The 13,374-nt window shown below is 34.4% G+C and overlaps 1 protein-coding gene across 5 annotated transcripts in view; it reads right to left on the bottom strand.

The window, feature by feature from the left end:
* Positions 1-2,565: 2,565 nt before the first annotated feature.
* Positions 2,566-13,374, bottom strand: part of CGNL1 (cingulin like 1) — a 52,156-nt gene continuing 41,347 nt past the window's right edge. For all 5 annotated transcript variants that reach the window (XM_090148805.1, XM_031616496.2, XM_031616497.2 and 2 more), the window contains 5 exons: positions 6,200-6,283; positions 5,182-5,306; positions 4,592-4,700; positions 3,586-3,749; positions 2,566-3,010 (listed from right to left, as the gene is read on the bottom strand). In XM_090148805.1, the coding sequence (XP_090004931.1) occupies positions 2,872-3,010; positions 3,586-3,749; positions 4,592-4,700; positions 5,182-5,306; positions 6,200-6,283 (621 nt within the window). In that variant the 3' untranslated portion in view covers positions 2,566-2,871. The remainder of the gene's footprint in view (positions 3,011-3,585; positions 3,750-4,591; positions 4,701-5,181; positions 5,307-6,199; positions 6,284-13,374) is intronic.

Here is a 13,374-nt window from a genome sequence, read left to right on the forward strand (position 1 = left end):
CTGCAAAATTCAGAGGTTTATTTAAAAACTATGTGCAAATGCCAGACAAAGTTTTCTAAATTTGACTCTGATTTAAGATGAGTTTTGATCAAAAACTGCCATGAGATGAACTAAACTTCCTTAAACTAAGACTTTCTTAAACTACTACCAGTGCTTTTTGTAGCAAACGAGATCCAGACCCTATCATCATGGCTAAAGTACTTACCATTCACTAAATGTATGGCAGTGAATGGATAACAGTAGTTGCATTTTACTAATAATCTGACAAGTAAGAAAGAGTTATTTTAAGAACTGAGGTGTGAAAGCATAACTTCCAAAACATAAAACATAGTACATTGACTTTCTTGAAAAAGAAATGTAAATAAACTTGCCAAAATTACCAGTGTGATCCAATTCTGAGAGCATAATCGTGACAGATGGTTTTGTGAATGAGTTGAAATGCCCTTTTCAGTATCTAGTCATATTATTTGAGAATTCACAAGAGAAAATGACATTTCCAAGTCTAAACAAGAAAAAACAACACTTAAGGATTGTTCTGATGGTGATGATATGGCAGGGAGGGACAAGGCCTAACAGCCAGGATCTCTCCTACTAGCAGTCCTCAACAATGCATCATTCTCCCAATTTATTCTAAGTTCAGAAAAGAAGTCTTCTAAATATTACATCTGCCTACCAAGTTACAATGAAAGTAGCTCTCCAAAAAGAAGAAAACATAGAAACCCTTCTACAGCATGATTATTTCCCAGATAATTATTTTCTGTTCTATTTTAAACATATGCATATTCCATACAAAGTTCAATTTTTACATCAATCTAAATGCACCATACAAAGTAGAACTGTAAGATTTAAATGTTTATTTTTAACATTTACAGTTTAGTGTAACTGGAGGTAGCTGCAATATTAAGTGATTTTCTCCCAGTGGTTTGAAATAATAATTATTTACATACATCATGACAGAGTGCAGGAAAAGAATTGAAAATTGGAATCAGTTGTTTGAAGTTAAGCCTATACAAACACATAAATGAAACAAAAATTAAATCAGAACAGGTAAGATGATTGTCAGTACAGCACAGTGCAGATCTTCCTAGAGCATGGGCTGTTCCTGCGTTGACAAAACAGTAAAACCAGTACTGCAAAAAAATTATACGATTATACGTAAACCCAAAACTATCTGAAAAGATGTACAAGATTCAGGCACAGAATATTACAACTGTGCAGTTCATACTGTTTCCCATGTACCTCAAACCATCAAAGTCAAGTCGAAGGCAACAGAGTGCTATGTATTATAATGTATTATTATGTGCTATGTGTGAATATATTTGTAATCTGCAAGGCAGGAGTTTCATTTCATATAATCATGAAAACGAATACTCCATTGTCGGGACTTTTGCCTTAACCAAGCCTATCAGCTTTTGGCGTCATGTGAGTAATGGAAGCTCCCAGCAGCACCAGGTTAAAGTATTTTTACAGTAACGTAGTATTTGGTCCATTCAATGAAGATGTAGTCCGCTTTATATAAAGCAGACAAGTACTTATAATCACAGAGGAGTTAGCTATGGTTCATTAACAAAATTATATAGTAGCGCCTTTCCTTAAAATTCTAGATTTGCAAAAGTGATAAACTGGTCTGTGTAATCTAAACAACAAAAATATTTTTAGTAATAAAATGGATTTTTTTTTTAAAAAAAAAGCATGCAAATTCTAAATTTCCCACAAAGTTTGTCTAACAGATGAATTTCTCAAAATGCAGATAATTCTCTGATCTGAAATGCTAAAATATGCATATATGACCATACCCTGCAACATATCCCAAATAGGTGCTCAAGAACAGGTTAGAATAATAAGATTGCATGCTTTTGTTTCAAGAGCGCAATGTCCTCCGAGGTGCACAACTTTCTGGGATCAAATAATGTACAGATTTAAGCATGTACTTAATCCATAAGCCATAACTAGTTTTACTGAAACAAGTAGGACTCCTCAAAGACTTTAAGTCTGTCCTAGTGCCCTCAAACAAGCAGGCCTATAGTGCTGTGCCTGGCAGTTTGGACTCCGCTTCAAGAAATGAAGATGCTAAGTAATCTCTGATTTCATTTTCATCCTTACCTCCTACAAAGACAAAGCTTTCCCAACCAAAATTTGCAAGAAAGTTGTGGGCAAGCCTCACTCATCATGCAGATGTGATGGTCCCTTTAAAGTCAACAGGCAGGATTTACATTTCATCTTAAACAACATATAATATAACTTGGAACTGTTTTCAAAATCGGAATGTACTTTCTGGCTCAGGAAGTGTGAATCTGCTCTGTAATGCAAAAAAAGGTATATTTTATTTTTAGTTAAAACCCAAGTATAATATTCAGTATAAATTTAGATATTCTACATATTAAACTGATTTATATAATACTTAAAACTTTACAAAATAGTACTAAAGTAGTCAATGAAAGATTAGATTTAAAATATTTACAATCTATATATCATTCTTCTGTACTTACAATTATTAAATAATCATCTGTGTCTTCCTTAATTTTTGTGAAAAAGCTTTTAATAACTACAAACTGAACTTGAATTACTTTCAAGTGGCTCTTTACTTAAACAGAATTTTAACAAAAATCACAATTCCAAGGCAAAACGTTATCCCTGTGTTTTCAGTAGCAGTTATATATAACCATGTTTTATAGCTGTTTTACAACACAGTTCTTTTTTCTATAATAAACAGAAGATATCTAAATAAGAAAATGGCACAGTATGGACAGAAACATCAAATTCCCAGATCTTACATCCCTTTATGGCATTTGGCTTCTAAAATATCCATTTTTTGATAGTTTAAGTTACTCTTCCAGTACTTTCAAAGGAAACACAGAGCCAATACTTATTTTATATTATTGAGTCATTATCTTTTGAAAAGTTATTTCCTGAAGGTGCTTCACAGAGACTATCGCCATCCGTACTGAACTCATCATCATCGTCATCATCATCAAAATCAGTCAGCACTTTACTTGGTGACTTCTTTCGTCTACAAAACAAACAAAAATACACACACTTGTATGATTAAAACTGCACATTAATATACAGAATATTTTTGCAAAGCTTGTAACACAAAAATAGCATTTGCATTTTTTAAGAAAGTTATATATCCATGCTCTTATAGTAGAATTTTATCATAGACTACAGCTTACATAAAAGAAATATGCAAGAGAATGAGAACTTTGACACTGAAATACCCAATGATGTTGGAGAAAAACTAAACACAGGATAGATGTTTCTCGCAGTCATAAGAAAATTTAGAAAAATAGAAAATTTAATCACTACAAATTACACATATGGCAAGCTCTACTACTCCTTTCCATTTTTCATCCCCCACTTCAGTGATTATTCACTAGACAGGGGCAGCTAGAGCATTCTGAAGGATGATGAAGAAAATCTACAGAGGAAGAAAACGAAGTTTCACAGCTCTGCCTCTCAAATGTCTGCTTATGACAAAACTTCACGTTTATTACAGGAAGCCTCCAACTGAGGGACTAATGGAGCAAGTAATCAACACTGAGTGGCAAGTGACACATCATTGTAAGGTCTGACACATTATCCTACCTTAATTCCTTTTTTGCAGCATTAAGCTGTCCTTGCAATTGTTCATTCATATCTAGTTGCTCTTCTAGGTCTCTCTGGAGTTTCTTTTTAGCACTTTCCAGTCTGTCTATTTCTTCCTCAGCTTCTTCAACTTGACGCTTCATTGCTTTCAAACGCAAACTCAACTGAAATATTTACATGTCAGCTGATTAGAGGACTATTTTAATAAAGGAACTTTATTCTTCCAGCATCTATGAGAGGGAGAATAAAGACAACTTTGCCAGTGTAATGACACTGTAATACTACGCTTCACAAATACTCAAAAGCTAGCATTAAACTCTGAGAAAAGAGATCAAAGAAAATTTTTAAGGAAAACAAACAAACAAACAAACAACATAGCTTTGATAGAGTAAGACAACATGATAGCTAAGCAACTTTACCTGACAGATACTATAAAATATGTATTTTTTTGGTTTAACCCAAAAGAATTTGTTCCCATGATAGATGTCTGAATTTTTAAACTCACTGTTTACTCTTTCGGCATAATATTAACTAATTGACCCATGTACTGAAATAAAACATGTTTTAAGCAAGGAATCAATGAAGACCACAGAAATGGCAAAACACATTGCTATGAGAATATCAATATATGCTTAACACTTGCCTTAACAATAAGTAGCTTCTTCAAATAAAATTTTACAAGATAGAATATGCTATTCTTGCTGCATTATATCATATATAGACCATATACTGACTGCTATTTGCTTTATTTTGTAATCACAGCAATGCTGCTACAAGTGCTTCATTTTCATAAGTTTAGAAACTGGTAATAATTTACTATTATTAAATCATAAATATTAATGAAATGAACATGATGACAATGGGAACTGCAAATCTCATTAAATGCGACTTCATGAAGAACCAAGTAATCAGTACCTACTACATTCCTTAGAAATGTTTTGTACATGTGATGATTCATGTAAATATTTGATATTAAGACTACTAGTACATTTGTTTTTTCCTCTACCTGATCCTTCTGGTCAGTCAATGAGAGATGTTCATCATCTACTTGCAACATTAACTCCTTCACTTTTCTCTCAAGTCTGCGGTTACTTAGTTGGAAATTAGCCCTATCCCTGGAAAAACAAACATAGGACAAGCCTGTAAGAAAAGGAACTATAGTACTTTCAAATCCTGCTAATTCCTTAGCAGTATCTTAAAGGTAAATAAATACTAGTAACTGCTTTTTTTTTTTTTAATCGATCCCATGCAATATTTATATAAAATTTTCTTCAAGCTTAAACAATGAAGTGAACATGAAAACTGCAATGTTCAACTACAGCTAGTATTTCTAAGCCTGTAACTGATACTAGACATTGCTAAAATAATGAGGTATGTAACTATGTTAGCACTGTGCTCAGTTTTAAACATATAATGCAATTTCTTACATGATTTTGTTCAAAATTAAACTTGCAACACCTACATATAACAGCAAGCAGTTAATCAGTGCTTGTGAAAAAAAATAATCAAAAACTAAGCTGTTATATTAGATATTCAATATAAGCAAGAAGACATATACAAACATATATGTTTTAATCTTAACATAATCAGCTTTACCTCTCTTCATTTTCAAGTCGTTCTTCTAGCTCTGTGATCCTTGCTTCCATTTGAGCAACAAGTCCTTCTTTACTGGATCGGTAAGAACCTTCCAGGTGAAGGATTCGGCTCTTTAAGTCCTTGTTCTATGTTTGGACACACATGATTACTACATACATGCTCATATTAACAAATACAATCTTAAAACAATATAAATTGGATACATAAGGTATACCACTAGGTGGCATTCTTTCTTCTAATACAATTAATAATAAAAAAAATAATAATCAAATACACGTAATTAACTTTCACAGAATTAAAACCACTAAATTTGGCATCTGGTATAAACATATTCTCTAAATCCCCATTACAGTTTGTATTTTGTTCTTGAGACTGTCTCTAAGACTATGATTTATGAAGATACCTTTCCTCTCTGTTTCAGCTGGGGGCTATTAGTACCTTCCTTCTGAAGACTGCTGAGCTGCAGAATAAACATACTGCTAAAAGCTAGAAAATAATTGTAATATGCTTTCTATCACAGCCATTGAAACATATGAACTGTATTCCCTCCCAGACAAAGAGTAGAAGTTTTCTGTCAAATCTGTATCTTTTCTTGAAGATATTACTTTTTCACTTGTTTGCGCTTGTCTTTAAGAGTATCTTTAAAAAGATACCTTTAAGCATATCTTAAAAGTACTCAGAGTTGTAATTGCTTAAAACAATGATCAAGATCAACAGTGTTCCTTTAATACTGTCAAAGACTTTGAAGGACAGCTCCTCCAAAAGCAGTCAAAGGATTTACATAATATAATAATTATAGTATATTATAATATTACAATATTTTCTTCTGAGTATCAGTATTAAGATGCTCATAGTTCATAATCTGTTCTTAGTAACACAAACGTCCAGCAGTGTATTCTAGTGGGATAGAGCTAGCTACTGAATACTGAATTCCTTACAGACTTATTAGAATTTCCTAATGAAAAGAGTCACCTGGCCTATTATCTTGTTAATACGATCGTATGATAGCTGCAATTACCTGTCTTTCCAAAGAAATCTTGTCACATTCCAAATCTTGCTTTGTAGCTCTTTCCTGAAGTAGTTCTGTTCTCATTTGTTCAATCTATTGAAGAAAGAAAAAACAGGAATTTTAAAGATTTGATTTATATGTCTGTATGATACTGTCTGCATATACATATATATGTGTATGTACATATATACATGTGCATAAATAAAGTACTTATTTCTACAAAATGAGAAAAAACTTGCTCTTTCTTAGAACTCAAGACATATGCATAATTCCAAATGAAGTTTACAATTACAATCTTGTACAAAATTTTCTCTTTTGAGATATATACTTATATTTATTCTGTAGCAGGGCAATAAACTCTTAAAATACTACATTAGAGATATATCATGTGGTAAATAGCTGAATTCCAGAGTGTCACATCAGTCTTCAAACACCTTCTATCATTGTTTTCCTCATCCTTAAGTCTGACAAGCTGAACAAGCACCTTACCTTTAGGCTGCTGGATAGTCTACTTTAAAGTTTGACCTTGCTAAGCACATAAAAATTGCATCTACAGAGAAACCCTACAGACTGTTAACAGTTTTCTATACCTGTGAAAAAAAATTTCTTTTTCAACAAGTCTTGATGTATACTAGATGTGAACATCTTTCCCTTCATGAAAATGGTCAATTTTATGTCTTGCATATAGCAAGAGGGCAGTGACTTCTGGATCTGTATGTTAACTCTTGTTTGTTTTAAAAAGCACTTCTGTAAAAATGGCTGTTAAAATTTCAGTTGCACATTCAATAGCCATCAGAAAAATGTATTCTCCATATGTAAAATGCTGAAAAACTAACTGCTCCATATAGAATCAACATAAGAATACATTTTTTGCTTTATCTTACTACTTGACTGAAAAAAATATTCTGAAGATCAGAGAGAAACTCTGAACTGCCTGACAGCTGTTATTGAAGCTTCTAGTTTTCTATCCTGCTTTACAACAGTTATGTATTAACTTGCAGAAACACAGTATCAGCTGTACAACACTAAATTTCAGATTTATTCCACTAAAGGTCTGTCAAAGCTATTTCGAATTCTTGCGTTAAAAAAAAAAGCACAGCAACACTGAAAATGTGAAGGTTAAACCAGCAGAGTACACAAAACATTACCTTAAGCCATTTTTTTTTAAAACCACACTGTAATATTAAAAGCTGTATTTTCAGTTAATCACATGTTCAAAAAATGCCATTTGTTTCTACAGCTTTCAAAGCAATATATGAATACACACAGTGATGGTAATACATGCAGTTGCATATGTTATGTCACAGAATCTTTTCAGAACAGTAGGATGCATTCCTGAAAACTAAGGTCATACCAGTTACTGGACTACAAATGTTAGCACATGGCTGTGCTCTGCTAACAGCTGATTAATTTCCTTAAAGCTTTTCTTGTTGCATAGAAGCTTTCAGACACTGACTTCTTTTTTTCTTTAAATACACTAATTAAAAATCACCGAAGTTATTTAATGAGAGATTACTTAAATCTTTTCTCTCCTGTGCTTTATGGAAGTATCTTTAAGGTGGCAACTACTGGACCAAGTAACTTTCAGATGACATAAGCCCACTCAGCTTAAAGGATTTCAAAAAGAACCTCAACCTCTCTGAGTTGTGTCAATACAATCCAGCTTTTCACTTCTGGGAGAGAGCACAAACACATTCTGAAAGTTTTAATGAGTATGTGCAGTTGTCTTTTATATTAGTGATTCTATTTTTTGTATATGCATATACATTCACACTTCCATGTAATCACTCGCATTAGACCTTTTTTCCATATACACACATATTATTGATTTTTCCATGCATAAGCATACACATGTATACATATGTGAGATATATGCACATACACGTGTATGCAGGCATGTGCATATATATGCAAACAAAATAAACCTAGCATATAAACATAGTTCTCAAATATATAAGAGATGTTTAACAACAACAACAACAAAAAGCTATAAAAGCAAGAAAAAACCCTCAATTTTTCATAAGAGAAAAGCAACCTTTGTTTCCACATTTTCATTTGTTTGCCTTTTCCACTCCTGGTATCAGCTAGCTACCCATTTGGAATGCTTTACTAAAAGGAAGCGAAAGACTCATCAATGCAACTTTATCTTTCAGTATTTATTTTAAAATTGCAATGAAAACTTCCTGGGGAAAAAAAAACACTTAAGTCAGCAACTCACATGTGCATTTTCACAGGACAGAAACATTGATGAGGTTATCTCAAGTATTTTTCAAATATGCTCACAAAAAACAAAATTGCAAGAGGTATTTGGTTTCACCTGTTTGTGGACAAAAAACATCACTTAGTAAGATGCACCCTTGTCCTTTGTCCTTGCTCCCTTCAAACTCAAAAGGCAGCTGAGTGCTCTCACTAGTACCTTATCAATTAAAATATCTAATAAGATATGATCCATCCTTCTTTAATAATCTTAGAAGTTGGAGAAGTCCTCAAGTTTTGAGCTATTTAGACAGAGAATTTGAATTCTACACTATTACTTTTCAAAGGTAATGAATAAACTTAAAAGTGATTTTTGAGAAACCGTGAATGACAGTCCTAACCTATGCCACTCACAGCTAAGGGGTAATTGGTATTTCAGCTTTACAATGATTTATCAGTTTCAGCACAAGCTCTGGATGTGGGCTAGTTTTTGTCTGTTTGTTTGTTTTGTTTGTCCACTTTCCCTTGGGTTCTTTGGTAATTAGAGTTGGTATGTATGCAAAGAAACAAACAAAAACATGAAAACCTCTGAGATAAAAAATTCTCATAGGAGCTAATTGAGCATAGTAGTAGGACTGGACTAGATGATCAATAACGGTCCCTTCCAACGTGAACTGTTTTAAGATTCTATGATTTGAGGAAAACACACACAAAACTACAATAAAAAGCAATTCTAAAAACCTATTACAAAGTTTAGGTTATTAAATCATCCTCCATTCTCATATCAACAAAAAAATCAACCAGAAGCAAGTCTGAGTGTACAATATAGAAATATATATCAACACATACTTTATCCAAGGCAACCACAGAATCACAGAATTGCCAGGGTTGGAAGGGACCTCAAGGATCATGAATCTCCAACCCCCCTGCCACACGCAGGGCCACCAACCATCCCACCTAATGCTAGACCAAACTGCCCAGGGCCCCATCCAATCTGGCCTTGAACACCTCCAGGGATGGGGCATCCACAACCTCTCTGGGCAGCCTGTTCCAGTACCTCACCACTCTCTCTGGAAAGAATTTCCCCCTGACGTCCAACCTAAATCTCCCTTCCCTCAGCTTAAAACCATTTCCCCTTTCAAAGAGTTGATTCCCCTCCTGCTTGTAGGCTCCCTTTAGGTACTGAAAGGCTGCAATGAGGTCACCCTGCAGCCTTCTTTTCTCCAGGCTGAACAAGCCCAGCTCCTTCAGCCTGTCTTCATAGGGGAGGTGCTCCAGTCCCCTGATCATCTTTGTGGCCCTCCTCTGGACCCTCTCCAACAGCTCCCTGTCTTTCTTGTATTGGGGGCTCCAGACTTGGACGCAGTACTGCAGATGGGGCCTCACAAGAGCAGAGTAGAGGGGGAACAATAATACCACTGCAATACCACTGCTCAGAAAACCAGAACAAGATGAAGCAACATATGTACAGAGAAGCAACCCCATTTGTACAAGGTAGTTGAGAATTAAGGAATTTGCAACAAAGATAACTTTATGGATCAAATTAAGAAAGGCATTCATGTGTTAATAACTGAAGAAGAAAATGATGTGATAAGGAGGTGATAGGTAAGCTCTATGCTGTGTAGAAGAGACAACACAGATCAGCAGCAAAGAAAGGATCATGGAATCATATAATGGTTTGGGTTGGACCTTTAAGATCACGTAGTTCCAACCCTTCTGCTATAGGCAAGGACACCTCCCTCTAGACCAGGTTGCTCAAAGCCCCATTCAACCTGGATCCAATGCTTTCATTAGTAATGAAAAGGTCCAATGATTAAGTCAAAACCAACTTCTACAAAGATGATGAAAATGCAACAGAGGATCAAGATTTTGTTTTTGCTGTTATGATCTTTTTAAAACATAACGGCTGTATTAAAGATAAAAATAGTTTTGCAATTATAAGGACACTGAAGTATTGATGACTTTTACTGCCTCTGCTGTCTTTCTATATACTAGTGAGAGAAAGGGGGCTTGCAAACCAGGTATTCAACATCCTTGCAAATTTTGTAAAGGCTTGCAAATTCTTCTCCACTTGAATAACTGCACTCTCAGCAAATAAGGCTTATCGGAAAGAGAAACCACTAGTAACTCTCACTAAATAAGATTTATCAGAAAGAACAACCAGTTGAGACCCAAAGAAGCTTCAAAGGTAGACTGACAACACGAACTTACAAACTTCAGACTTGCTGAGGAGGCTTAATAGAGTAATTAATATTACTCTATTAAGAGTATGGGCAGCATAAAGTTGGGGTTAATTGTACATGCAATGTATGATAGACGTCACATACAAAGGAGAACCTGTATTAGGTGGACAAGGAAGTCTGCAATCTCTTAGTACTTCATCCAATGAAGAAAGGAGGAGGAACAGTGTGTTCCTGAAGTTAAGATAAAAGGGTGCTCTGCCCCTGATACTGTGAGAGCCACTACAGGGGAGCAGCCTTCATGGACTCTCCCTTTATCCAAATAAACAAAGCTAAAGACTTCTCTGTCTCATTTTGGGATAATTGAGCAAGTCTATTGGAACAGGAATTAGGAATTAGTGAATCACAAGTATCACTATAAAGGAATAAAGTCATTTCAAAGTTCACCTTCAAGCTAAATCTACGCAGAAGTTTGCAAAGTGACTGCCATTCACTCCAGAGAATTTTTAGTAAAACTTATTTTCAGAAGTAGATGGAAACCACTTCTTTCTCACAAGCGCTTTTCTATCTATGTACACTAAAACAGATCATAGCTGAAGAATGGGATTCTTTGTGCTTCAGAAATTAGTGCCAAAGCAGAAAGACAGTATGATAAACTCAGAGTAGATTAATTTTAAGTGAAGCACAGAATTTTTTAAAAAAATTAAATAAGCCAGCAAAATTGAAAATTTCCATATTGTCATGGTATTTCTTGAGAATGAGTTAGGGAAGATGGAAACGTCTGATGCTACCATTAACAGATTCAAAAGGGTATTTAAGTTAAAAAGGGAATAACGTTTCACAGTAAATGAAATGTGAACCATGAGCCATGCCAACGATTATCCAAATGTAAAATACACGTAATTCATGTAAAACACATGTAGTGATTTCAATATGGTTTTACTAGTAATTTGAATATTATACTTCTATATCAGTATATTAAAATAACACATTTAAAATAATAACAAAAAATTAAAGAAACACAGATATTACCAAAACAAATCTATTATCATTTCTCAAGTCATTATAAATGCTTAGCAGACCCTGAAATACCCTTTAGTAATTTGACCACTTAGTCATTCTGGCATAAAAACAAATCAAAGCAAATTCTGTAACTCATGCATGAAATGAGAAACTTCAGACCTCAAAATAAACTTTCTTGTTGTTGTTTATAAAACTTTTTTTCTTTTCTTTTCTTGTCACCCATCTATATTTTAGGTTTCTATTTAGCTAGCAAATTAAGTTACTATAGTACTCACTTGTGCAGCTACCAGTGTTTGTTTTTAATTCAGGCTTATAACACAGGCATAGACTCCAGTATTAAAGGCTTTCTACTTTAACAATAGCATGACCTCAGATTATTATGGGTCCCTCATGTTCTGTTTCACTCCCTCATTCACTGAGAGTCTGTAGAATATTAACAAAATAACAGCAAAAAACTATACCACAATCAAACAGAATCTCAATAACTTGTGTCCCAAGCAGTAGTACTGGAGCCCTGGTGTTTTGACGATGCATGGAATGGAAGCCAAACGCTAGCACACTTATTTAAATTTATGATGTGGTTTCACCTAGCAAGTGCTAAGCACCACAAAGCCTTCTCCCACTCCTCCCAGCTTCCCAGTGGGATGGGGAGAGAACAAAAAAACAGTAGAAGTCGTAGGTTGAGATAAAACAATTTACTAAGATAGAGAAAAGGAAAAGAATAATAATTATGACAAACACAATTGCTCACCACCCCTCCCAACCAGTGTCCAGCTGGCTCCCTGAGCAGAGGAAGAGAGAAAGACAAACACCCATCCCCTTCAAAACTCCTTCTGCATGATGTCATATAGCGTAGCGTATCCCTTTGGCCAGTTTAAGACAGTCCTAATTCTGTTCCCTCCCATTTCCTTACTGAGAATGGTCTCAGTTCTGTACAACACTGCTTAGCAGCAACTATAAACATTCATGTGTTATCAACATTGTTTTTCTCCTAGAACCAAAACATGGCATCATACCAGACACTCTGAAGAAAACAATTTAATCCCAGCTGAAACTAAGACAATGATTTTATTTTCTATTCTCCCTCTGAAATTAAAGCTATTCTAAAGAATGTCAGCAAATCTTTTTCGTAGGGAAAGAAATTAGAGCAGAAAATCATGGGTTGTATATCTCAGAGTAAATTGTTTCCCAGACTTCTAGGAAACTACTAATGAGATTTGATGCTTAATGTGAAACTATAGTAGTAGACAAGCTGTAATGAATCATGAATCAGTTTCATATTTTTCAGAATGTAAAACTAAGGTAAAGAACATTTTTCTACACCTTGACACTGTAAGACATCCACAAGAACAAATTCCTCTCTGTGAACTAAACAACAACTTGCATACTACTGACTACTGGACCTGCGGATGCTCTAGTTACTTTTTCCTCAGGAAGTACTCTCTGTTTTTCTGACTTATTACAGATCTTTGTTACAGGACCTATAATTTCACATTATATCATTCAGAAATCTCGAATGTTATTATTAAGGTCTTTCTTCAGAATAATGAACTTTTAAATCTTCTTAGACTTGGTGATATCCTGCTCAATGGCCTCATTTCTGTCAGCTCATTCCACCTCCCCCCAGCCACTGACCTTAATAAACACATGGGTAAAATACTCACTAATTTCAGAGAGTGTATCTGGATTACTTTTTATATTGATTTATAATTAAACATACAATTCTCACAACTTCTTTTTAGACAGTCAAGAACCTCTTTGTCATTTGTTTGAAGTTACCTTGGC

Source organism: Phasianus colchicus, chromosome 12, assembly GCF_987193195.1.
Source record: "Phasianus colchicus chromosome 12, bPhaCol1.hap1.1, whole genome shotgun sequence".
In the NCBI taxonomy this organism is placed as follows: Eukaryota; Metazoa; Chordata; class Aves; order Galliformes; family Phasianidae; genus Phasianus; species Phasianus colchicus.